The sequence below is a fragment of the Choristoneura fumiferana genome, chromosome 6 (genome assembly GCF_025370935.1).
Source record: "Choristoneura fumiferana chromosome 6, NRCan_CFum_1, whole genome shotgun sequence".
Lineage (NCBI taxonomy): Eukaryota > Metazoa > Arthropoda > Insecta > Lepidoptera > Tortricidae > Choristoneura > Choristoneura fumiferana.
The window spans coordinates 17,648,490-17,675,169 of record NC_133477.1 but is presented as its reverse complement, the minus strand read 5'-3'; the positions used below and the strand labels follow the sequence as shown (position 1 = coordinate 17,675,169).

The following is a 26,680-nucleotide window of genomic DNA, read 5'->3' as shown; positions in this document are numbered from 1 at the left end:
AGTTTTTTGAAAATTTTACCCGTGCAAACTATTTTGAATATTGTACCCGTGCGGAGCCGGGGCGGAGAGGTAGCATGTACTATATAGAGCGGCTATTATTGAACACGACGTGTGAGTCAATTTCTCCTGCTTAACGTGATCAGTACTTTCAGTTAGTTACTAAAAAATATTTCGATGCCAACTAGTTTCTCAGTAGTCAAGCAAATAAAAATAATATGATGAGTTTTATATTCTTATAAATTGTATACAGTACCCACAAAAACTATGCGAGGTTTATTTGTATTAATGTGGCTCATTCCAAATATAATAGCTGAAACAACGAAATCTTTAGAAGAAATGGCTGAAAAATATGAAAATGACAAAAATTCCGTCATTGCCAATTCAGAAAAAGGTTTGGGTCGAATCTAATAGTATTCATATGCGTTGGACTAACAGTAGCGGTACTGTAGATACAAGAAACAATAATCTTAATCAGGGTTTCTTAAACTTTTTGCAGTCACGGACCACTTTCACAATTTAAACAATTCCACGGAACCCTGTACAAATTTTTTTTTGCAAATTTCCTTATTAATATGTTTACAGACAGACCTACTGCGGACCCCTGATGCACGTGCTAAGTACAGTATTTTTAACCCTAATAATGTCGCTATAACGTCTATTCTTCCGTCTGTCTGTCACAGGACTGTATCTCAAAAACTTTAATAGATGACACCTGAAATTGATACATAACGTGTATTTTTATTGAAACTATACTACAGTGACATTTAATAAAAATGAATACAATTCGAATTCCGGCTGGGCAGATATTTGTATGAATAATACGAATGTTTGTTCTCGGGTCTTGGATGTTAAATATGTATTTGAGTATGTATTTATCTATATAAGTCTTATATAAGTATGTTTATCCGTTGCCTAGTGTCCAAAGTACAAGCTTTGCTTAGTTTGGGACTAGGTCAATTGGTGTCAAGTGTCCCGTGATATTTATTTATTATTATTATTTATTAAAAACTAAGGGCTGATTGACCAAACAATATACAAACAGGGCTCCGCTTTTACATCGTTTCGTTAGGACCTGGACTTACACTGGATTTTTATAGATAGGGTATTTTATAGCATATGCATAATAACATACTGTATACCACATGGAACCGCCGCGCTTTAATGTAATGCGTGGATGAATGTAACAGAAAATATCGACACATATGAAGATTTTTATGATGAACTGGAGATTCAGATGGAGCCTGAAGTGTCAATGAACATAATATTTTTCGGACCTCCCGATTCATTTATGAGACTGGATGCCGAAACCATTCTACACATTTTAAGTAATACTAAGAAACAGTTAATCCCAATCAAGAAAGTTTTACAAGCATGGGACATTATTACAGGTAAAAAAAAACATACTTTAATAATCAAAGAAAAAAAATCTAAGTAAATTGAATTAAAACTACAAAAAAACACTTGTATTATATAGCAAATTATCATCACCATCTGGACCTATATACTCTACTGCAAGGCACAAGCCTCTTCTCAGAATGATTGTTCCTATCTTACGGAGAAAACTAATCATATTACAATAAAGTACAAAACAAATATTCTTTATTTAGCACAACAAATCAGTATATTCATAACTAAGAATTTTCAAGCTGGTCTTGATTTGAATGGGTCCCGATTGTTGCAATTTAAATTAGCTCAGTAGACGTATTTTCTTCCTTTTAGTTTTTTTAAGGCAGTTTTTTTTTAATTTATTGTTTTATTTCATACTTTTTTGATATTTTTGTGAAAATAATAGATTAAAGTACCTATTATAACCCATATATATTTAGAATGGACAAATTAACTTTCATTTTGTACCCAAATTGTTACAATACATTTTTTAATTCCTCAGACATTTTTTTTTCGCGAACGCGGACTCCGACAGTTATGACAAATCCAAAGATATCTCATATGTTAAAATCCGTCCAGTCGTTTAGGCTGCAGCGAGGATCAAAAGGAATGGACATACATACATACATACATACGCTCGAAAAACATAACCCTCCTTCGGTCAGTCGGGTAAAAAGTCAAAGTGCAGGGCAGTGCTATCCACGAAGACGCGTGATTTTGTCAACATTAGACATTTAATGACATTGTATTAAGAATCACGGCACGCGTAATCGACTCTACCTATATTGGAAGTTGACGTTGCCGATTCATTTAGCCTAAAATATATATGATATAATGTAAATATACTGAGCGGCAAAAAATTTAGCCCTGAAACCTGAAATGTATGCGGTAATAGGTAATTTTGCATGTAGATTGGGCCAAATTTTGTGCCGCTGAGTATATTTGACTCCTATAGATATTTTATTGTACTATTTGCAGATGGAAAAACAGCGGCCTATTTACAAGGAAGGGAATTTTTAGCATTTGGGTCACTTTTGAATGTCGTACCAGAAGAGGACCTATATTATACTAATATGGGAGACCCGTCCGTTCTCAAATACTTCGCTAACTTTAAAATTGGTTTACATCGGCGAAAGGTAGTTTACCAAATATTTCATTTCACTTTGGCTCTTAGGCTTAAAGAGCTATTCAAATTAGGAAAACGATAATGCGCGCAAAGGTCACAGTTATCTTCTTGTTGGTATAATCCTACTTACTAATACTTATTATAAATGCGGAAGTTTACGAGAATGTTTTTGTTACTTCTTCACGCTAAAATTTCGTTTTTTTTGTATGTAGATAGCTGGACTTTTGAAATAATACAAATATGTATAGATAGGCTATTTTTTATCCAGACTTTCTCATGGGATCGGGATAAAATCTCAACCCCTGGATTTAGGATCATGAAATGTGGCATACAATGTAATCAACGACACGATGTAATTTTTGGGAATTCCATCCCGGAAATTCGACTCAACTGATGATAATAATATTTTTTATTAAATAATTATTTATTTTGTACTAGACTAATAATAAAATAATAATTTGTTATAATTTTAGATCGGGGTACTAATATCCGCTTATAGGCGCTACTACGGGAATTCGTGGTACATGAATGGAAGTAATGTAAACGGGCTAGGCTACTTGCTATGTGGCTTTCCTCCTTGTGATCTCCAAAAAATTACGCCTACTATTATGAAAGAGCTAAACTCTGATGTGCTAGGGAAGCTTCATCAATGTAATGAAGCTCAAGTTAAGGTACTTATTACTATTAAATCTACATCAAATCAGTGCAAGTATGGGCAACGTTTTTAACTATTATTACGTAAATTGTTTTCTTATTTCTCACAGACCTTATACGATATAGCAGTTCATCCAGATGCTTACGGTGAGCCGTACCTATGGACGTCCCATGAAGTATCTCAACTTGATGGATTATTGAAATGTTAGTATTGGCACTTCTAGCGTAGCCTAGTATTTAGTAACCCTAGTACAGCAGGAACAGGACTTTGTCCAAAATGTCGATCGAGTTCGGACAATCTAATATACTATATCTGTAGTTTTCTATTTATAGGCATACCAGAACGAGACATAGGTTCGCTACAATTGGAGGCCATTCCGGCAATAACTGTAAACGTGATGAAAACGATTTCACAAAAGAAGTTAACATTTTTCACAAAACAGCAAATAATGAGAATGGAGCTCATGACACAACGATTATATGTTTTAAGAATGCAGTTGAGATTTAGTATCGACCTTAGTGAGCTTTCCAAGCGTGGCATGGCTACTGAAAAACCTTCTATCGCTTTAATCATAAGTTATTCTTACTTAGTTTTGTCACAATTACACAATTAGCATGAAATTTAGTTGACTATGATAGACAATCATTTTATTTAGCAATCAACAGAAATATAATATGCTCGATCAATTAATAATAACAATATTATTCTATCAATAACAGCACTTAATTATTTGCTGTTTCTTCTTTCCTTTTTTTATAATAAGAGAAACTTGAATATAAAGTGAAATATTTTTAAGTTCTACTTTCTTTGAGAAAAAAGAAACCTTTTAATAATAAAAATTAAAAAAAGTGCGATGAATGCCAAGCTTTATTTTATAAAAATCTTTTCGATTGCGATAAACGTGATCACCATAATTTGCGTGCACGAGCAGACGAGCACTATTGTAAATATTTGTATTAATTATGTTTATTTATTTACCAATTTATGCTCTAAAAAAGGTTTATACGTATGACTTAGTTTGTTTGAGAAACAAAATGTAACGGATAATTCCAAATTCAAAACTTTTGTTATTTTCACTTCAACTAACTTTAATTTCCGGTGTAGCACTTTATAAAAGCAACTAATAGTTTTTATTACTTTTAAGACAATATGGTTCATAAATAAATATATGTCTTAATATTTCAAGTATTTTTTTTAATATCATGATAAGGTTTATGTGATTTTATGATATTTAATAATTAAATGATCAAAATGTGAAAGCTTTGAAGGTCACTTCCACCATTTTGAAATTTGTTTCGCCATTTTCTATTCACGAGTTGTCAAAAATCGTTCGCGTATTTCGTTTCTTTTTGGAACGCAGACGCACGGATAACGCGTTGGTGTAGTTAGTGGGACCTATAAATTATTTTCGAACGTATTATTTAAGATTAATTTATATTGGCTAAAATGCCTCCTGTTAAGCATTATTCGTGTAGTGAAGTAAATCAACATGAATTATCATCGAGATTATTATCTCTAACAGAAAATAACACATCTTATACACTTACGCAAATAAATGGACAGAGGATCTACAGGAAAGCTCCTCATGCATGGTCCGGGCCGGAGCCATCGAGAAACTGTGAGGTAAGAAAGATCAAGTCCTGATTTGAATCGAGGCGCCGCGCCGCCGGGACTGTCATAGGTAGGTGGGTCCGTCTAGTCTATGTCTATTATTATTCGTGATCGCAGTATGTATCCACATACTAGAATTCCTTGTTAGACACCTAATTCAGTGATTATCATTTAGATGCAACTATTCCAGTCCACAGCTGACCAAATGTGATTTTCCCTGGTTTCAATTTATCAGACTAGAAGAATGCTACTTAACACTTTCCCGCTAAAATTTTGTCATGCTTATCTTTTTTTTGGTTATGAACCTAATAAGTATAGAATTAAGTTTTGTCAGTGATTCATTATGCTCTCGTTCCACCCAGCTAGGGTACTACAATTTAGACTACCTACCTAGGTACTTCAATAGGAATGTATGTGAATGTGCCAGTTATAGGCCACATTTATCATTTACTCGGTTCTTGCTTAGGCCAGCTCGGGTCTCGACGCCTTCATGTCATGATTGAATGTATGTCCGCGATCCCATGGTGCGCCCATATTGACAAATTATTAGTTATTTTTAGTGGGACGGTGCTGAGCCCCTCATAAGTTACCTCTGTGGCAGAGTAAAGCAAAGCATTTTCACATCGCAAAAGAAGCTCTGGACGCTTAGTTGGAGGTTAAATCCAACGCAAAGTGGGGCGTTAGTTTGACGCCAATGTCTGTCTGACATCGTGACGTGACGTGACCCATCGTAGCTCAGATGGACCGATGATTTTTCGTGAATACGAGTTTACTTGCGGTGGTTCATAGCTGTTTTATTATAATCGGTTCAGCCATCTTAAGATATTGAATTTTGAAATGACAATGTTGAGGGTTTTCGACTTCAATAGCGTCGTTACCATTAACTCATTCACTGCCACCGACGCATATATGCGTTTTCGAGACTTCGCCCAGTTGCGCTGTCATAATTATGCATTAATTTTGAACGCACATGTACGTCATGTGGAAGTCAGGTGGCAGCAGGGCTTCAAATACCGGTAAAAGTTGGTACCGACGAGACTTGAATCATGAGCTAAGAGTTATAAAATAATCTAACAAAACGACGCTATCTATAAGTACTTACTTACCTATTATAATCGTACCTATTTTTAACCCCCGACGCAAAAAGGGGTGTTATAAGTTTGACCGGTATGTGTGTCTGTGTGTCTGTTTGTGGCACTGGCCACTAGCCACCGATCGCATCAAGCATCGATCGATATAAAATAAAAATTGTTTTCCCATTGCTGGACTTAATACCCCGTTCCTACATGTCGGGTGTTGAACCGGTGATAAGTTTCTCGTTGAGTTTCGGTCATTTCAGATAACCTAACCAACATTTACTTAGTTGAAAAGAGTTACTTAAGTTGATCTCTGACATGGTCATTTCATAGTTTATCTTAAAAACGGCTGAACTGATTTTTATCAAATATAGTTAAGAACCACCGCAAGGAAACTCGCTTCCACGTAAAAAAAACCGGATCGAAATCGGTCCATCCGTTTCCGTGAACAGCCTCAGCCATTAGAGCACGTCCTACCTACACGACATTTTTGTCACGTTCATTATTGTTGTGACTAGGTAGGTACGCGATATTGACACTAGTTAGGTAGGTGCTTTTCAGACCGACATTAAAATGCGACGTGCCAATCTTGTTTAGACAAGGGGTTTGCTTGCATTATACAGAAATGAATGCGATGTGCGTGATGTAGGTACGGTCAAGGACTTAAATTCATGAGCCGCCATGGAACCTTTTCTCAGTACGTAAATGTCATAGTGACATCGCTAACAATGAAAATCGTAATGATTTTTCCTTTGAAAAGGTTTCATGGTGGCTCATGAAATAAAGTCCTTGACTGTACCTACCATATCACGGTTTTCATTAGACCCGGTCCAGACGGAGCGTTTCGCGCGCGAGGGCACTTTCGCGTAGACACTCCCTCGTTCCCGATTTCCCGACACCAACTACCAACAAGTAAAATGCAAGCAAATGTACTAATGTGGTCTTTAGATCTTTTAGTATACTAGTACGAAGTCTACCGTTTCGTTACTTTTTGCTATCTCCCTCTCAATCAAACTCGAGAAATCGTTCACTGAGTCAATAGGTATCGCTTGGTTTGATTCGGTTGGCGCTCGGCGGGATTCGGGATTATTCGGAATAGCTCGGAGCAATTCGGTTTGATTGCTGTCTCGAGTCGAGAGTAGGTACTAACTATTTAGTGAAACTCTACCGACAAATTGTACGAGCACTGAGCATATTCACACCACGCTACCTCAACTTCGAGTTTCGTAGTAGCCCACGTTTTTCTGTCCCTCCACCTCCATCCTTAGGCCACTCTCTCCTCAAAGTATCGCTTTAAAAGAGATCGCGCTCTTAAACGCACGATTAGTTGCGCTCCAGCCAGAGTATGCCTAATGAAATTAGCGCTAAGATTAAATTATAGCTAGACGTACGTACTTATTTATTAAGGTCTGTTTCTCTGTCGGCAGGTATTCATTGGTCGGATCCCGCACGACTGCTTCGAGGACACGCTGGTGCCGCTTTTCCGGCAGGCTGGCGAGCTTTTCGAGTTCCGGCTTATGATCAACTTCTCTGGGTGGAATCGCGGGTTAGTTATTTTGCATGCAGGCAGATCTATCTTCAGGTTAGAAGTCGGAATGGAGAGACGGCACCATGTGGGGATCGTGTTAACCCGGAAACTTAGGTAATCTGGTGGAAATGGAGTTATTCAGGCGGCCCCATTGCTGGTACCACGCTTATGTACCGCGTTTTTTTTAACTAGCTAGGTTTCGTAACCCTGCACCAGCGTGTTAGAACTGTTACTTATAAGTAGGTACCTACCGAGGAAACTGAATCACGTATGTACCAGGGTGGAACCCTTGTGCTAATAGTGTCATGTTGACATCCCATGCGTCTGCTAAAGAAAACATGGTTTAAGACAGTGATGGTTTTTAGCTATGCAGTTAAGTAACCCTCCTTCGGGCAGCCGGGTAAAAAACCGGCGACGAACAAACCTAAGATACTGAACTGACTGATGTAATGTCATTAAAACTAAGTAATTTTTGCTTTGTCCCGTAGGTATGCGTTTGCCATGTACACGAATGACGCGGAGGCTAGTAACGCCATACGCATGTTCAATAACTACATGATCCGACCCTCCTGGCAGCTTGGTAAGTGGATTTTCTCGGGATATTGTATTTTTTCTAAATGTGTACCTTCTGTAAGAACTATCAGCAGAAATTTAGTACATAACGAGTTTTTCCTTTAGTTTATTTCAAAAGCATGAGTACGGCGACATGTCTTGCAAAGGATAGATAGATGCCTTATCACCTCTTTCCCTGGGGTCCTAAAGCTACTTAGAATTACGTTTATTCAGCCAAAACATCATTACAAAAAAAGAAAACACGTTCGAAAATAACATCGAGTCGAGCCCAACCGAAGATCCAGCTCTAGGTTACGCTGGCGGTTATTGGTGGATCGTTCCTCCGGTAATGTCTTGATCAGGCAATAATATAAGTTTGTGGTTACCTCTTAACAGGCGTGTGCCCTTCAATCAACAACTGCCGCATCTTCATCTCGCGCATACCACCGACCCTGTCTTCTGCCGAGATCGTGCGTCTGCTCTACGAGCTAACTGACGAAGTGCAGGAGGTGAGAAATATCTTGTTGTTACACTATTGTTTTTAATAATTCTTAAAATTTACTAGCTTGTCGGTACAGTCGTATTCATAAACTTATGAGCAAAGATTCGATCGAAAATATCTGAACACGACGTAGAAGCTTTATGAACTCGACTCTACAATAAAACTGAAGAAAACTGTATTAAATTAACACTTGAGACAAAGCCAGTTGAAATTTACTACCCGGCTACTGTCGATAAATAGGGTTGCCAGACAGCCGCGGCCTTACCAATTGCGAGGCTCCGGGCGGCAGGTCTTTGCGAGGCCCTTTGTCCTTCGTGAAAAGTACCTATGTGATGCGAAAATATAATAAAATCTTCATCCCAGCCTATATACGTCCCACTGCTGGGCACAGGCCTCCTCTCAGAATGAGAGGGCTTGGGCCGTAGTTCCCACGCGGGCCCAGCCTAAAAAAATATCTATATTTTTTAAATTTGCTTGGGTTGTTGCGCGAGGCCCCTGCAAGAGCGAGGCTCCGGGCGATTGCCCTGTTCGCCACCCCCTAAGGCCGCCGCTGTTGATAGATGGCCGGGACATCCGGGATTGTCCCGGAATTACGTGTCTTGTCCCGTGTCCAGGAATTACACTTTAATGTCCCCGGATTTCGTCTATTAATTAACTATACTTAATACTAGTTTTTTTTATAAGTTAAGTTACGAGAGCTACTTCCTTCCATACTAAAAATTGAAGCTGCGGTTAACATTGACGGCCGGTTTTCAGAATTCACATGCCTGAGAACTGTTTTGAGGTCCTTAAAAAAAGACTTGCCAAATGACTCACTTTTTAAAACGAGCAATTCTAATGATTTTGTCACTTTTAAGAAAATAATTGGTTTTGTGCTTGTATTTACCTAACGAACAAATTCGTAACCCTCGAATTGTCCCGGAGATGAAATGCCTGTATCTGGCAACCCTAGTCGATAGACCGCCCTTCTCTGTAAACACACTCTGAAAGAGTTAACGTAAATCAACGAAATATGCATCTTAATTACGCGAGATAGAGTACCTTTTTGCGTATTTACTACCTTGTTGCGCAGTAGAAATATAAAAAGGATGTAGTTAGAAGAGAATACCTAAATAATAGCTCGAGGCAAGTCAATGAATCTGAGGTCGCGACTTTCCTAAGGTCCGCGTGCGTCGCTCGATCGCGTCGAGCGCCGCCATCGTGGAGTACAAGTCGCACCGCGGTGCCGCCATGGCGCGCAAGGCGCTGGTGGCGGCCGCGGCCGCCGCGTGGGGTTGCGGCGCGCGCCCCGCCGTCGACTGGTCGCTGCCGCAGTCACCGCAGCTGCTCAAGCAGTACCGCGAGGTAACGCCCCTCACCTACACTAAAAATGAAAGTCTTAAGTTATTAGTTAGCTTTGATTTTGTTGTAGGATTCATATGTAAGTTGGTGGCGATAAATTCGACCATTCATTCTTCGTTTGCAATTACCTGACTCCGACGCTGACTCATCCACTGCCAAATTCCTTCCATCTGTAGTGTTCAAAATGTATTTCAGCTGTTCAAATGTATATCGACTGATTAAACGCATATAGTGAGTCGGAGGTGAATGCGTTAAGCTAGGCCGAAAATCGAAAGTTAAATATACTTCCACACAAACATCAAAAGTGACACTATGAAGTTTATGTGCGTACAAGTGAATGCGTTAACTACAGGATTCAAATGAAAGAATATATACAAAAAAGTACTATGAAGTTATGTTACATGGGTCATTTGCAAACAAGATGTAACTTTTGAAACGTAACGAAAATGAGACAGTAACTAAACTAGTAATTCCTTTAATTGTAACGAAACTGATATTATAAAACCAAGTCCATGTTATTTTTCTGGACGGTATGATATCATCGCAAAAAAGTAGGTGTAGCTCTACTTACCTGACTTCCAGTGGTGCCACCGACGCACGTGTGCGTTCAAAATGTACGAATAAGCGGCACTAGGCGAAGTTCCGAAAACGCATATGTGCGTCGGTGGCAGTGAATGCGTTAAATAATAATGACGCGTGTGATGGGTCGTGTTGTGCAGGTGGGGCGCTGGACGGCGGAGCGCGGCGTGGAGCTGTGCCGCGTGGCCGAGGAGGGCGCGGCCGCGCCGCCGCTGGCGCCCTCCTACACGCTGGAGCCGTGGTCGCAGGCGCGCCGTCTGCGCATGATCCACGAGGCCGCGCGCCGACACCCGCCGCCCCCAGAGTCAGTATAACATTATTTATGACATAGCAAACGATCGATTGCCTCATCTGATGGTTAGACCACCACCATCCTTGGATGCCTGCGACACCCCGAGGATTGCTGATCCGTTGCCTGTCTAGTGGGTTGAGATAAATTTTCCTCATGTATCTAGTAAGACAGTGGTTGGGTTTCGGACGGACCTTACACTAGGTCAATATTTGACGCCATACGAAAGTGACGGGGGGGGGGGGATAATAATACATTAGTATCTAGACAACCATTCCTCCCGCCTAACTTCGACTTTCTGACTTGTATGTTATGTTAGTAGCCTTGTCCTGTGGTTTCGCCCTTATCTTAAAATAAAAAAATAAGCTAGTTGCTTATTCTGCTGAATTTGAAAAAAAAAAACATATTGCTCCTCTATGATATTTATGTGATATCTCTGCCAAATTTCAAGTCTTCTGCTCCTCCTTACTAATATTACAAATGCGATAGTCACTGTCTGTCTGTCTATCTGCTAAATGAAATACCTTTTCACGCTTAAACCGCTGAACCCATTTTTAGGGTTCCGTAGCCAAAATGGCAAAAACGGAACCCTTATAGTTTCGCCATGTCTGTCTGTCTGTCTGTCCGTCCGCGGCTTTGCTCAGGGACTATCAATGCTAGAAAGCTGTAATTTTGCACGAATATATATGTAAACCATGCCGACAAAATGGTGCAATAAAAAATTGAAGAAAATCTTTTTTAAAGTACCTCTTCCCATAGACGTAAAGTGGGGTTTTTTTTCTCATCCAATCTTGTAGTGTGGGTTATCCTTGAATAACCGTTTATCGTTTTTAAAACCATTAGGGGGTTGCTAAAACGAATTTTCGATTCAGTGATTCGTTTGCAAAATATTCAATTAAAAAATTCCATTCCAAAATTCAGGATGGTAGTAAGTATATCAAAACGTAAGTAGCAAGGTATAAAATATACTAACTTGGAATATTCCGTACAAAATACGAAATCCTTAGAAAAATATTACTTAATATTTTCGTAATGGCTACGGAACCCTATTTCGGGCGTGTCCGACACGCTCTTGGCCGGTTTTTTTATGAAAGGGTCTGACAGGCCTGCCATAGTAAAAAATTGCCCCTGGCAATTATAAATTTCCCTTTATAAGATATCGTTTTATCAAATTTTAAAGCAGGATATCCTCTTGGTTTAGAAAAAAAATAGTTTTTTTTAGCCATATACTTTGGTTCGATTTTTTTAAATTTTGATATAATATTTCATTTCAATAATTGAGAAATACTCAAAAAAATTTATGACACTTGGCGTAAAAATTACATAAATTGTTTCCTCATTTAGTAAGATTTTCAAAAAGGTACAAATGTTGTCAATTTTAGTGACAAGTTTGGATAATAAAATTGAAGAAACGTACATAAATGGCACGGTGTGACTTAATATTCGAATTATGACCCCGAACGAAGAACTCTTTGCCGGCCAAGGACAAAGGCCACCGTGACTGATCCATCTCTGGATAGTTGTGTCCATCCAGCCATCGTGGTAAGCGGCACATACTCGGAGAGTCGGTAACTAATCCTGAATTCCTGATTAGCGTTTAAAAAAACTTGAAAGAAACCCCGTTTTTTAATATCTAATTTTAATTTCCAAGTTTCATTTAATAAATTGCAATGATTAATTCCGGTAATTTATAATGTTTATAAGATAAACTGAACGAAACCGGTTTTATTTTTCAATATCTGTGGTTTCTTCTCAAGTTTACAAGTTTCTTCATTTCGGCGAAGTATTTATTCAACAGCCATAGTCTCGGAAACTACCGCCCTTAGTCTACTGATGTGTAGGGAAAAACTGATGGTTTGGTTATGAGGTGTGTGGCTTAGACTATTCCTTATTATGCGTAGAATAATAGACTGTGTAGCTTTGACGGTTCAGCCGCGAGACTCCTGTGACAGCAGGCAGGGCTACTACGAAACTCGAAGTTCGTGTCGTGCGGGCCCTCTGAAACTTATACTATATAATACGAGAGCGAGAGGGACGGCACGATACGAACTTGGAGTTTCGCACTAGCCCTGCAGAACGACAAACTGACTCAACATTATGGTATTGCAACATAGGGCATGAAATAAGAACTGAAAAAAAACAACACTTTTATAACTTGTTTTTGTCGTTTTCAACAAAAAAAAACCCATGCCATTCATCTAAATCGGTTTACGGGTTTAGTTTAGAGTGAAGAGGCAACAGACAAACAAAAATACAGATGAGTTACTTTCGCATTTATAATATCAATTTTGCAGGTGGTAGGACCTTGTGCAAGGTCCGCCCGGATTGCTACCACCATCTTGCTCGCTAATCCAGCCGTGAAGCAGCAGTGCTTGCACTGTTGTGTTTCGGCGTGGAGAGTAAGACAGCCGGTGAAATTACTGGCACTTGAGGTATCCCGTCTTAGGCCTCTAGGTTGGCAACGCATCTGCAATACCCCTGGTGTTGCAGATGTTTATGGGCAGTAGTGATCTCTTACCATCAGGAGACCCACTTCTCGTTTTCCATCCAGTCGAATAAAAAAAAAACGTAAGTAAGGATTATCATTTCTGATTCACAGTCGCAAAACCTAAAACGGCTGGCCTACTATCTATCCTGTGAGAATTTCGGAAAATCCCTTGTAAGTGATTCCTTGTGATCCTCAAGGAATATATTGTCTCCCAAATTAGTAGTCTGGCTCCTCCTCCTCCTTAGGCAACCGGGAAAGTGATACGAGCGTGAATTAGGGATGGCTTCACCACGCAGATATTGTACATAACATTTGGCATACTGATTACTGACGTTATTAAAATAAATCGGCAGCTTGGAAGGGATAGAATTGGCACGGCGTCACGCCACTGCTAGCTCCAGTGGTTTAGGCTGTGCCTTAGGCATCAGTTCTTTCGGTCACGTCACTCTTAAAATTAGAACTTACTGCATAATCTGCAGGCTCTTCCCACATTATATGTACAGATTTCAGTTGTGATGGTTATAATCAGTGTGATGCGCAGATGGAACGGGCGCGGCATGGAGTCTCTGATGTCGTCGATGGCGTCACTGAGCCTGCTGGGCGGCGCGCTGGGCGCGGGCGAGCGCGCCGTATGGGCGCCGCCCGGGCCGCCCGCCGCGCGCCCGCCCCCCGCCAACGACTTCAACCCCTGGACCGCGCGCCACCCGCTCCAGGAGTTCATCACGCCCCACAACGAACAGTGAGTCGACTGCTACTATCGCTGGGTGACACTGCTACCGACAGACTTGCCTGTTTTACCACTCAAAATTCCTGTTATATTATGAGACCGGAAGCCGTTGCGAGACTCTTAAGCCTAAGCGGTAGATCTTAGATCTTTTCGAACAGCTTATTCCGTACATATCCGATGTTGATGAGAAATGCGAAAGTTATAAATGTTTACTCGGGTTATTATGCGTCCACCCTGCATCACAGATAGTGTCTTCCATAAAATATCAGGACTTTAAAAGAGTGGTGAAACATATGGCCCTTATTGTTGTGTATGTGTAATTGTGTAAGGAGGGTACACTACCCATTGATTCATTCAGAGCAATTTAATTCACTTTCAAGAGTACATATCCAGCACAGCTACACAATCTTTAATACACAATCTTTTAGTTAGATAGTGTCGTTCATTTCTCCCTTCCAGTCATCCTTTTGTTTATTTTATGATAATAACAATGTCTTCGATTGAAACAAATTTAGCGACTTTATTTTTGTCGATTTCATTGTCTGATGAATGCGGGAAGGGCCTGCAAATTATGCAGAGTGAATTCTTATTTTGTTTTTGGAAATTTAAACCTTGAAACAGTTTACTGTTTGTAACTTGTTAACCCTCTATTGACTTCTACTTAGCTTCCGTTACTGAATATAGTGTTCGCGGTTTTTCTAGTAGTTAATAATCGTATAACTTGTAATTATCGAAGGATAGAGAGCTTCAAATTGGCCTACAGTCTACTTTGGTTTAAAGTTCTCTAGTTTCAATATATTTCTGGAAACATTTTCTTGCAATTACTTTACTAGTAATTAAAAGTACATGATGCTGTGTCACCCAGCCTACTTTTATAAATCTTAATTAATTAAATTTTAATCCTTGATTAATTTATTGCATGTATTGTTTAAGAATGCAAATGTGTTGTCTTGTCTTACACGTTTTGTGCTTGTGATGGAGTGTGAGAGGAATGCTGCACCTGTTGACTTGATGTTCATTGTTTTTGTTTTGTTACTAACGCTGTTTTAATATCAACACGCCTGCTAAGCAGAACTGCTAACTAACTAGGTAGTTAATACAAAATACTGACTTTTTTCTCTAGATCATCATAATATTTTAACGCCAATATGCCTAAAAACCAGCATCGAGGGCATTGTGCGCGGAATAATTGAAAAACACGTTTAGTTAAGCTCCGTGCTGTGATTCTTGCGTTTAAAGGTGTAGTCTACTCGATTCCTTATACAGATCATCATGCAAGTGGTTTCTTGCTAATTTTGCTTCACAGGCGTTTTGATACTAAAACCAAACGCTTACTAAGAGTGTTTACATGTTTAAGTTGCCATTTTTACTGTTGACACGTGCAAATGTCTTTTGATGGTCACCGAAGCAGCTATTTCTACAACGTTTTTATGGCAGCTTGGTGTTGGTGTTGCAATTCAGGTAAAAGTAAAAGAATCCGGTCTTCATTTGCTAAGACGCAATTTCCTTTCAGTTTTGTTGATTTTAATCATGCAGCTGCTGAAACAATTTTTTCCTTTTTCCTGAATGTGCTGGTCTGGTGGTATTCACACTTATTTTCTCTTGCACTCTCCATATTTCGTAAGGCATAAGAGAGGTAAATTTTACTTTTAGACAATTTTAATTTAACTTAATATATTTAATTAATCTAATTGAATTGCATAGAATTTAATGTATTAAAATTAAAAATTGTAAGACAGCATCGATATATTTAAGAATGTAACTACAATATTGTTTTATGTTATGAATTAAGGGCAACCGCCGGCTCCGCCGCGCACGGATCATTGCAATGCTGGCAATCTCCATTTTTTGATGTTTTTTCAACGAAATATTCATGTTATTGTAGTTTACTATTTCTGTGTATGATCAAGTCTTATTTAAAATCAGGTTTTAAGTAAATCAATTTCGATCTGTTTTCTCAGCAATGAACAAACACAGCATTATGAAATTATCTATCATCTACATTTCAATATGTATGTATCTACATTTCAATATGAATTTATCTCTCGGACTTTTATGAGATTTTTAAAATAGTATTGCATGCGCCGGTTATGATTAATAAATTTAAGTATAATGGTTTAATGTCCTTGGTGTTTTATTTGTAACTCGCTCCTCTGTTTCGGCTGACTAACAACTGACAACGCTTAAGGTTTTTGCACGCACATTATCTGCTGGGAGAGTCAATGCTGCGGAACATCCCGCGCTGAGGTTTTCCTTCAATGTCGCCGCGCGTCGGCGCCGGCGATGCAGCGGCAGCGTGGAAATGCGCGCTCAAACAAAAACCTGCGCCCGCGACGCGCGGCCGCCTGCCTCTGCCTCGCGTCCTTCTGTTAGTAAACACTATGAAATGTACTATTATTATGTCAACGACATAACGAGCGCTCGTACGCGTGAGGTCTAGCGTGAGGTGGAATTGATAGAATAGTTGTGTTATCGTGCTTTATCGTGACATGGCGCTCTGTGACAAGTGGGTCGCGCTCAAGATAGTGGAGTTCGTGAGTATTCCCCATTGATAATGTGCAGCTACCGTCAGTTCGGTAACATTTCGCATGGATACCTGGTAGTTATTGTAAATGGGTCGTTTTTCCTGGATTCTCATTCTCCCAGAGATCTTATTTCTAGTATCTGCACCATTAAGCTTGTCAGGTGATGGGACTGCTTGGTATAGACCGTTTGTATTTTGGTTTGAACGCATTGTGTGGATAAACATTTACTAGACAAGTTAACTTAAAACCATAACACAGCATGTTGAAACACTTGTGAATGCGAGGTCAGAAAAGGGCGTAAGGCCCACACCGTCCCCTTTTGTGAAGTGATTACCTGTTTAACATCAGCGAACAGGTTTAGCATTATTTAATAAAACAATAATTAACAATAGTCACGTATAGGTATGCGCAGCTTGCGTACCTACCTATCTATGTCCAAGTAGCGAGCAAGCATTAGATAAGTACCAAATATCTCCGACCTTCTTACGACATCAAAACACTTGGCTCGATCACGTTCGGTCGGTTCGAAGAGGTCGTACATGGCAGATTTCGTCACTGTTATATTCGTAATTCATTAATCTACGTCCGAGTGGTTATTGAAACTAATAGTACATACAAGCATAACCCAATTTTTTGTTTCCTTAACGAGTGTCCTTCAGTTAGATAGCATAGCTGTTTTACCCACGACATACCTAAACGTTAAAAGGTGTTTAATTTGGAATACATAAGTATTAACAGATGTCTTGCAACCTAAACTCCTATGATAAAAAAGTTAGGCGAGTGCGTATAGTCTTAGGGCACTTAAGATTAGGTATCTTATTACTGATTCCTAGTTGCAGTTGTCCTTGTAGATTGACATAAATAACATAGTAAACACCCAAGTAATTATGACTATACTCGCTAGTTTTCCCACAGCCGCACCTTTAATCGTCGCCTATTTATATTGTATACCTACATTTATATCAACCGTGAACTTATTTAGGTATTCTTTTTAAACTTGGGTACCTAATCAAGTACCTGATAGAGACCCGCTTGTACAGTCGCCTGCTGCATTAACCCTTTACCAGGCGAAGGGATATATTCCTCCCACATTTTATATCGGTTACCGTAGTCAGGTTTTAACTCCAAACCCCTTCTTAACCGTGGTCCGGTTGTGTAGTCCGGCCAGCCGGACTGTGGAAAATTTATTTTTTCCGTGATACGGTTAACCGCTCCAAGGAAAAGAAATAATTTTCAGCTGTCCGGTCAACCGGACCATGGAAAATCTTAACCACTTGTAATAAATGCAGAATGTAATCTTTTTGCTCGAGTGTCACTCTTGTAGTGAAGTATGTATAATTATTCAAAGATAAAAGACGAAACATTCATATTGACAGTGATCTGACTTTATTGTTTATCAAATCGCATTGCGTTGGTTGTATTAATTTTAAATCAATAAAATTAAATAATAACATGTCTCAACCGAAATTTATAACCAGGAAAGGTGGGACAGTACTTTTATACGCCGGGCACCAGTACTATAAAAATAGTAGTTATAATAAAAATGAAATAACTTATTGTATATTTTGGCAGTGTACTTTTGTGCCACAGGATCATTATGATTGTGAGAACATTATGGGGGATTTGTTCGCGTTCGCCAGCCGGACTATGGAAAATTTGTACTTTTCGATTGTTCGGTGGCGATATTACAGGACCAAGGTACAGTGTACGGATGTACAACCAACCAAACAGTATCGCCACCGGACAATCGAAAAAAAGAAATTTTCCACAGTCCGGCTGGCCGGACTACACAACCGGACCACGGTTAAGAAGGGCTCCAAACCTCCTACAAAATATTTTGTCGATCCCTGAAAATAGTATTTTATTATCTTCATTCACAACACGCTTCTGAATCGCGTAGTACCTATATCTTTGGCAGCCGTTTAGATTCACTTGAACTCTAATTTCAGTAAACTACGGAGAAATTGGAACACTTTCCTTAATTTCTATGAAACAGAAGTACATAGATCGAACAATTTTTTGATATTTTATAGATTTTGAGTGTTGAAAGGTAATGTAATCTTAAACTTTGCTAAATATTCATGCATTTTTGTGTATGACCAAAATTAGGATGTGGGTTGACATTATCCCATGGCCTTATTAGAGTTTAACTGTACGGGAGCTATTCTTCCCATGGCCCGGTAAATTGTCTTGTCGTGTCATAAAAACTCGCGTAAGTAATAAAACTGTTTTTGTGTTCAACCTAGAGCGAATTCATGTACCTAGCTGTAAAATCTCCTTTTAAACTCTTTCCCTGAAGAATAAGATGTGAGAGGAATATATCCCTTCGCCTGATCAAGAATATAATAAGACAAAATCGAGTATGACAGTTAATTACTTAGACAGGCGATGGGATAACCGTAACCCACATTTTTATTTCTCGTTTAAAGGAACATCTCCGACTTTCGTAAATACATTTTTTACAAGGCGTTAAATACGGTTGTAACAGTATATAAAGTACGTATGAAGACACGCTAGTTCTAAGGGGCCTGGTAAAGGGTTAATATCTGCCACGTCCTACCGGCCCTAGAAACAGTCTTATCAGATATTTATGCACGCGTTGTGTCAGATAATGGTGCTCCTGACTGTACAGCAAAGGTCGACACACGGGCACCCTTACTTTTTGTTTCTTCAATCTAATGTCTGAATATTTAGGGCTCTGTGGGGGCCATTGGTCATTTTTGGATACTTATACAAGGGTTTAGCAACCTACTTATATTCTCAAAATTAAAATAATCAACTTGCATACTCAATTATTATGCACTTCTAACTTGCTTGAACGTCTTCTTACAACAATAACATTCCAATCATCGTATATGTACCTACTATACTCGATTTAGGAGGATATTGTGTTTTTGTATGTATAAGTAAAAAGGCAAGTTTTCCGTAATCTAGTCACGTATAACGAACGAGATGCAGTGTTGCGCGGACGCAGCGTCTTCAATGTCGCTCCCACGGTGGACGACGGCTATCGGCTCGAAGGATTGTTGCTGGACCTTTATGTATAGTCAGTAACTCGCAAACCATTAAAGCAGCGTTGCCACCAATAATGTGCGAGGATATATAAGCGTATATTGGTTAATGAAAAACATATTCCTCGCACATTATTGGCGGAAACGCTGCTTAAGCAACCCCAAGTTATTAAGGTATTGTGGCGTGTGTGGAAGTGAAAAAATATTTATTTTCCACTAATTATTATATTTATTATTATTTATTATACATACAATTTAAAGTTAAAAATTCATTTAATTAGGTACAATCATAATCCTAAATTAAATAAATCATCAAAAACATAATATAAAAAATATATAATATAGAAATGACTAATGTAACCTACGCAACTAACAAAATAACCCACCCCGCATCGTTCCTGGCGCAAAAGTATCCCATCATACTGGTCGCATTGCCCCGCTGAACGGCGATGAACAACCTCTGCACCAGAAGCGCCCCGAGCCTGAGTTCAAACGCCGCCCCTCTTCCATGGGGAAAAGGCTATAGCCTCAGCACCAACCAACTCTCAGTCGTCTACCGCAAGCGGAGTCCATTTCTCGCCCTTCCTAAGAGCCGCCCACTCGGCAGCCGCCCCCCAGAACTTGAAAAGAAAAGAAAAGAAAGAAAAGTGCTGACACACATGGGATGCCATAAAAGGCACTTTCCTTTCTGCCAGGGCACCAAAGTTAAACCATCCGGTCTTTTGCCATCCGACCGACTGAGACCCAGAGGCTCCAAAGCGCACGGAACATTAGCAGAGACCAAAACGCCCTCCGAATAATGTTAAGGGCGTGATGACGAAGAAATCTACCCGCACAACAACTTAATGCGTGGTGACCGTTGCTCTCCACCATAGAGCCGCAGATTTTCCAATTAAATCTAAACTCGAACCATTTATTATTATGACACTGTGCACCGTGGGAACGTTCTAGGGGTGGGTCTGGAATTAAACGGTTCGACTATATGACAACATTGATTTATGAGTCCCTGTGTATCCATGAGTCGTCTAACTACCCTGTGTATCTAGTGTGTATTTATGACTAGTTGCTTACTATCTCCGTGTGCCTTACGCTTATCTCAGATTAGTACCTTAAGTACCTACTTTTTATAAACCATTGAAAACATGGGTGTGGGCTGGTAAGTATAAGTAGTTTCTAAAACATGTTTAGCGCCGTTCGTTGGTGATGGTATGTCGAGCGTGTTGTAACTTTTACGTCAGAGCGCGTGTTTGTCTTTCGACATTATCGAGTGGATTTCGAGTTGACACTCCCCGTATTTTACATATGACTAGGTACTTAGTAATTTTCTCATTTTGGAAATGCAGAAAAGAAGTAGGTAGCTGGAAAACAAGAATCGATTCCGTTTTAGACGGTACCTATTTAATATTGTTTTTTAAATTAGATATTTACTATCTCTGGTCTGGTATTACTTTGTTGATGTTAGATAATACTTAATTAAAAGTTAAAATACTTATTATTTGTATTAAAATGGTTGAAATGTAACCCTTCAAAAAAGATTCTTCTTCAAATAACAGGTAAGCTTATCTACTTATTTGGTAGAAGGCTATTAATTAGTCAAAATGTCGTACATCCGCGATAATATAATTGCCCAAGAGTTAGATATAGGTTCTACAGAAATATGGACTTAGGTTTGTACCATTTCGATAGATTAATATAGAACTTTACAGCATGATTATAAATGCATTTTTAGATACTTGTATGTGCATATACCTAACATACTTTATGATTGAGTATTACCTTATCGCACGTCAATAAGACCGGATCTTTCGAATCTTTCACTGGTACAGAATTTTCCAGGAAGGTGGGTAAGTTATTTTTTAAAATTATTCTAATTGGATCCTGGGCAGGCTTTGACTAACAAGCTTAGACTATAGAGATCTTGCTAACAAGGTTTAGGGCTGTTTCACTACTCCGATAAATTTGATATTTGTATGACATATTTTCATTGATATAAAACACAGTCTTCATTAACAGACTGTTTTATCTGTCGCTGCCACAAAGTTTATATATTTATGACATTAAACCAGGCGGTGAAACAGACCCATATGGAATGTATTGTTGCTCTGAAGATAAGCTCTGGTTGAGTTCGAAACGCGCCAGTGAAGTGTGGTGGTGGTGATAGATGGGTTTGTGTGATTTGTGTGTGTTATTACAGTGTGAAAGTGGAGAAATTGCATGAACACACATTTCTTGCATATTACGTACATATCTTTTGATATGATATGACCTTATGGTCGCGGGTGAGCAAAGTAATTGTTTCAGTTCATTGATATGGACCTCCGCAATGTTCTCCTACCTAGTGGTGTTACTAAGAACCTGAGTAACCTGATTATGAATTTGTATGAATAATACGAATGTCTGTTTTCGGGTCTTGGATGTTAAATAAGTATGTAAGTATATCGCCGGATGACAAGCATAACTCGCTAAAATGTCTGTCACTGCTCTTCAAAAGGTTTGTATGTATGTAGGTATGTAAATACTTTATTGTACATAAAACACAAAAATGAAAAATAAAATAGTAATTTCGAAACACAGATGCACAGAAAAACCAGAAAAAGAGACCAACGCTGGGAATTGAACCCAGGTCCTTAGCATTCCGTGCTGCGTGCTATACCGCTACACCACCACTGGACGGAGTACAGATGTACAGATGTTTGTCTCTTATTTAGTCACTTAAGCAGCGACACTAGCGACATCTATGCTGTAGCCGTCATCGAGAAACTTTCAGCACTCCATTGGAACTAACCGCTCACCCGGACAAGAGATGTCGCTTTTAAGTTCTCTTTTTCTGGTTTTTCTGTGCATCTGTGTTTCAGATTGTATTTTCGATATTGATTTTACGGGACGACCGTAAAAGTAACAAAATTTGGTATCTAAATAAGTATGTTTATTCTAGTAGTATAGTGGTACGTACGGTCAGCATCAAAAGTAGCTGGTTACTTTTTTACTCTGTCACATTAACACATTTGTCAATCATGTATGGCGCTAAAGTAAGTGGCTGTAAAACGATAAAGTACAAAAGTAACCAGCTACTTTTGATGCTGACCGTACATGCTTTGCTTAGCTTGGAACTAGGTCAATTAGTGTAAATTATCCCATGATATTTATTTATTTATAACTAAAGTTTTGATTTGTGTCGCAGTTGTTTTGCGTGGCGTGCCTTGTGGGCAAGCGTGTGTCGACGGACGACGAGGCGCGGCTGTCGCTGCTGCTGTCTAAGCTGTCCCGCGAGTGGTCGCTGCTCACCTCCGTCACGTGGGACAACGTGGGGGGCGCCTTCGCCGACGCCGTCTATGGAGGTAACGCATCCAGAACAAGGGCAGATCCAGGGGAAGGGGGGAGGGTCATGGGGGACATGACCCCCTGGGCCCTGGGCTGGATCTAAGACAACAGTAGATATTTTTCTAAACTCATTGATTTTATATTTCAATTCCAAATTTTTACTTTTACGGTCATCCCGTAAAACCTAAATTGAAAATACAAACTGAAATATTGATGCACAGAAAAACCAGAAAAATAAGACCAACACTGGGAATCGAACCCAGGTCCTCGGTATTCATTGATTTTAATTAATTATATCTTTCTGCGACAAAAAAGAAGAATTTGTTTTGCTATCATCATCATTCCAGCCTATAAACGTCCCACTGCTGGGCACAGGCCTTCTCTCAGAATGAGAATGTTTTGCTATGCTATATGATAAATGTTATTGAACAGTAAATAAGACCGCCCCCTAGCTATAATGCTGAATCTGCCTTGATTCAGACAGCTCGCATTAACGACACCAAAGGGGGATCCAGCTTTATAACCAGTTAACCAGGAGGGGGGGGGGGGACGCGAAATAAAGTGGGATAAAGAATAAAGAGGAGAACGAGAATGCTCAGTACTGCGAACTTTATGCGCTCTAACTCAAAAACGGCTGAACGTATAAAAACTTAATTTAGACAAAATTTATACTAAAATTAAAGTTCTACAACTTTGTAATAGGTAGGTACATCAAAATAGTGACCTTTAACCTCGAATACCTAGATATCCTGTGAGACCTTTGAGACGAGTTTAAGAATGCCATAATAAAGGTTTATACGATTTTCCAGCTTCTAACCTCATTCCGAGGTTGACTCGATTAAGTTGCTTATGTAACTGAGTCATAATCATAAGATAGTCTGATAATTTATACTACAACAGGAAAATATTGACTATCTGTAAAATATTTGTCTATTTGATTGTTAATAGAATTAAATTAAATATCGATTCTGTGAGTACCTCTCTCTCAGTATCTATATATCTGAGTAGGTACGACCTATGGTACGACTATTCGGTCTGGTATGTAACGAAGCGGCGTCTACATCGTTAAGTGTCGTCAATTGTAAACTTGATTAGACGAGTGACCAATTGCATTACGTAAGGAAGAAAGGTGATCGTCTAACCTTTGACGCGTTCGTTATGCATCTCCGTGCCCAATACCTACCCTACATACCTACGTAGATCACATACCTACTAACATTTATACGGCTCGTACTATGGAAGTTAGCTCTTTATCATCGCTGTCTTACCATCTGTCAAAAATAAATGGTGTAGGTTGTAGGTATGCGATTACTAGTACACGCTTAGGTATGTCAGTATTAGGTAAGTATAAATTAGGGACCATTTTAATAACACGCGAGACGTTTGAAATAAAACTTCAAATGCAAAGGACAAGCAACCAAATATCGAGTTCACATTATTTAATACTGGCGTAAGATTCGAAGAGACATTCAGAAATATTTTCGCTACGACAATACAAATTATAATGTCATTAAAGATGACCCAGCGTTCTAGATAATTGCGTTTATGACATCATGTTTTTGGATTATATCTACTTATGTACCGTACCTACCTACTTAAATCATTATTTACTTCGCCCTACATACATTTTTTAACGAAGAAAAACGTGATTTTTAAATGGCATATTTCTAGCACAAGTTCTTACAAAGGCTTTACGTGCCCAATCATTAAATTCTACTTTTATTCAAATAAGTTAGATACTACCTACCCAGTTCTAGTAGGAATACTGGTACGGGCTGAAATTAATTAATTGTACTTCGTAAATAGAAAAAGGCTCTTGATTTCGATAAGGGTTGAATTATTTGTAGAGTCGACATCATTTACAAAAGCTCTAAAAATGATATTATTAGGTAGGTACTTACCTACTTACTTACTCATACTTTCCTGTAGGTAGTATAGGTTGTATGATGTATTTTAATGATTGTTTTGTCGTCAGGTTACGTGATCATCACCTTCGGCCTGCTGGTAGCGCGTATATTCCAGGAGATTCCGAGGGGAAAAAGGATTCTAGAGGGTGTCCTCCTTGGTTTTGGAATGCTGTTCTTCCTCATTTTGGGTAATTATTTGAAAATATTTCTTGATATCCAACGATCCTTGGTTTTCTTAAATAACCAGGGTTCTCCATTTGAGAAATTTAATCAAGGTTAAGAGGTTTTAGAGTACAAAGTGTAAAAGTGATATAAAAACCCAATAGTTTTTTTATCTTTTTTAATGATATTTTACTACGATGCGAAGTCCATACAATCTCACGGCCATGACTTGAGCCATCAACAGAGAAATAACGTCATCGTTTCCACGCTTTTCCTTTGTTCATAAAGCACAAGTGTCAAGGGTCCATAAAGATGGTACGAATATTGATGCTTATGATTTGATGTCGAAATTATTTGCCCCAGGTGGTCTCGAGCTGGCATCTCTAGACTCAGTGCCGCACAATCTGGTGGTGAACGCGTCTGTTCTTGGCAGCCTGTCTCTGGTAGTGGCAGCCCTTTTCCTGTTAGACCTCATGGGGCCCCGGACCTACACTGCCGTCCGTCATGCCCAGACGGATCCAGTCTCCTCGCCTAAAGTAGATAAAAAGGTAACCATATTCACACAGCAGACTACGAATGGAATACTTAATGGGAAACAAAACGGCAATGTCCCACCTGAAAGGCCAAAGGATTTGGATCTAGGAAAGACCAAAACGGAAAAAGAAAATATTACTAAGACAGACGGCTCAAGTTTATTTGACTCTCCTAGCCATGGTTATACGAAATTCGACGATAACATAGAGACAGAGTTAGAAAAGTCCAAATTCGGTTCGTTACGAAACGGAATTGAGGGAGGAAACTACGTCCGTCTGTCAGATCCCATCTCGCCTATGTCTGAACATGATAAACTGCACTACGAACAAGAACTGGCTAAGTTTAATGAGAGATACTTCAGAGATTACTTGGATAACTTCGCCGGGAAACTCGTTGCGAAAGAGGACTATCTTCCGGAGCTGCAAACGCCCAAGTTCGCTAAAGTGAGGTCGGGTAGACTGAAGAGTTTGTACGATGAAGTTTCGCCGAGTTACGAGCAGGCGCGCAAGTCTCCTACAAGAGCGAAGACCGTGCCAGCTCCGACGCTGCAGCAGCTTGAGGATTATTTGAGGACGTCGCCGGCGAATAGGTCGCGAAGAGCGGATACTCCTGCGCTTTTCCCTATGGAGCCCATAGAGGAGCGGGATAGGGAAGGCACGGATGTGGACGGGCGAGCGTCCGGGACGCCCACCGACCCGGGATACGTCCAGTACACGGCCGGCAAGTGGCCCGATAAGCGGGAGATCCGCACTCCCCGACACAGTCCCAAATAACCGCCAAAGAAAATCATAATGCTCTTAACCTCTAAGCAAATAGGTATGTTTGGTTTGAGGTGCTGATATTAGTGAGTATTGTCATGTCAATTCTGGTGCGGTAGGTATAATGTATTTACCTACATAGTGCAGTTACTTGACGACGATTTCAAATATGTGTTTATTTTATGCGCTCTTCTGTTTGGAATCTTCCAAAATAATGGAAGTGTTGGGAATAACCCAGGCGTTCAGTATTATTATGAACATTGAGTGACACACTGATTCTTTTGTTGTGTAAGTACGACTTTTGTACGAGTGTGTGTGAAATAATTATAATTAGCAAGAAGCCGTTTATTGTAGATAAGTAGTAGGTAGGAACTAATAAATTTTGTATAAAGATAGACATAATAAACTAATTTTACACGATCATTTATTTTTTCTTGGCAATGGTATTTCCAGTATTCCGGATGTGGCATTATTGTAGGCGTTAAAGACAAAATTAAAGCTTAATTAAGATAAGTATACCAATTGTATGGAACCTTTTAAGTTTAAGTCGAGGAAGTTCGTTGCTCCAACACTTAAGTGGGAGATTACAGCTAATTTCAAAA

General features: G+C 39.3%; 3 protein-coding genes across 4 annotated transcripts; all 3 read left to right on the top strand.

Annotated features, from left to right (window-relative positions):
- Positions 1-256: 256 nt before the first annotated feature.
- On the top strand, positions 257-3,809 carry LOC141428710 (uncharacterized). The gene is made up of 6 exons (XM_074088717.1): positions 257-391; positions 1,188-1,388; positions 2,365-2,522; positions 2,986-3,183; positions 3,277-3,370; positions 3,500-3,809. The coding sequence occupies exons 1-6, from the start codon at positions 265-267 to the stop codon at positions 3,778-3,780; spliced, it is 1,059 nt and encodes a 352-aa protein (XP_073944818.1). The 5' UTR covers positions 257-264; the 3' UTR covers positions 3,781-3,809.
- A 680-nt stretch (positions 3,810-4,489) lies between these two features.
- On the top strand, positions 4,490-14,300 carry LOC141429232 (probable RNA-binding protein 46). 2 transcript variants are annotated; one of them, XM_074089504.1, is made up of 7 exons: positions 4,490-4,790; positions 7,282-7,400; positions 7,871-7,962; positions 8,331-8,443; positions 9,598-9,780; positions 10,497-10,660; positions 13,675-14,300. In XM_074089504.1, exons 1-7 carry the CDS (start codon positions 4,614-4,616, stop codon positions 13,874-13,876), a joined length of 1,050 nt encoding a protein of 349 aa, XP_073945605.1. In that variant the 5' UTR covers positions 4,490-4,613; the 3' UTR covers positions 13,877-14,300. The 2 variants fall into 2 exon arrangements, with proteins under 2 accessions (XP_073945605.1, XP_073945607.1); XM_074089506.1 differs by lacking the exon at positions 13,675-14,300 and adding an exon at positions 12,028-12,227.
- Positions 14,301-16,128: 1,828 nt separating this feature from the next.
- LOC141429222 (uncharacterized) lies at positions 16,129-26,499 on the top strand. The gene is made up of 4 exons (XM_074089496.1): positions 16,129-16,394; positions 22,578-22,734; positions 24,693-24,812; positions 25,150-26,499. Exons 1-4 carry the CDS (start codon positions 16,350-16,352, stop codon positions 26,091-26,093), a joined length of 1,266 nt encoding a protein of 421 aa, XP_073945597.1. The 5' UTR covers positions 16,129-16,349; the 3' UTR covers positions 26,094-26,499.
- Positions 26,500-26,680: the final 181 nt, after the last annotated feature.

Coding starts and splice junctions, on each gene's coding strand:
- LOC141428710 (XM_074088717.1), top strand. CDS start 265: ATGCGAGGTTTATTTGTATTAATGTGGCTCATTCCAAATATAATAGCT. Junction 392..1,187: donor CATTGCCAATTCAGAAAAAG/GTTTGGGTCGAA, acceptor TGAATGTAACAG/AAAATATCGACACATATGAA. Junction 2,523..2,985: donor TTGGTTTACATCGGCGAAAG/GTAGTTTACCAA, acceptor TTATAATTTTAG/ATCGGGGTACTAATATCCGC.
- LOC141429232 (XM_074089504.1), top strand. CDS start 4,614: ATGCCTCCTGTTAAGCATTATTCGTGTAGTGAAGTAAATCAACATGAA. Junction 7,401..7,870: donor TTCTCTGGGTGGAATCGCGG/GTTAGTTATTTT, acceptor TTTGTCCCGTAG/GTATGCGTTTGCCATGTACA. Junction 10,661..13,674: donor CGACACCCGCCGCCCCCAGA/GTCAGTATAACA, acceptor TGTGATGCGCAG/ATGGAACGGGCGCGGCATGG.
- LOC141429222 (XM_074089496.1), top strand. CDS start 16,350: ATGGCGCTCTGTGACAAGTGGGTCGCGCTCAAGATAGTGGAGTTC. Junction 16,395..22,577: donor CGCTCAAGATAGTGGAGTTC/GTGAGTATTCCC, acceptor TTTGTGTCGCAG/TTGTTTTGCGTGGCGTGCCT. Junction 22,735..24,692: donor CGCCGACGCCGTCTATGGAG/GTAACGCATCCA, acceptor TTTTGTCGTCAG/GTTACGTGATCATCACCTTC.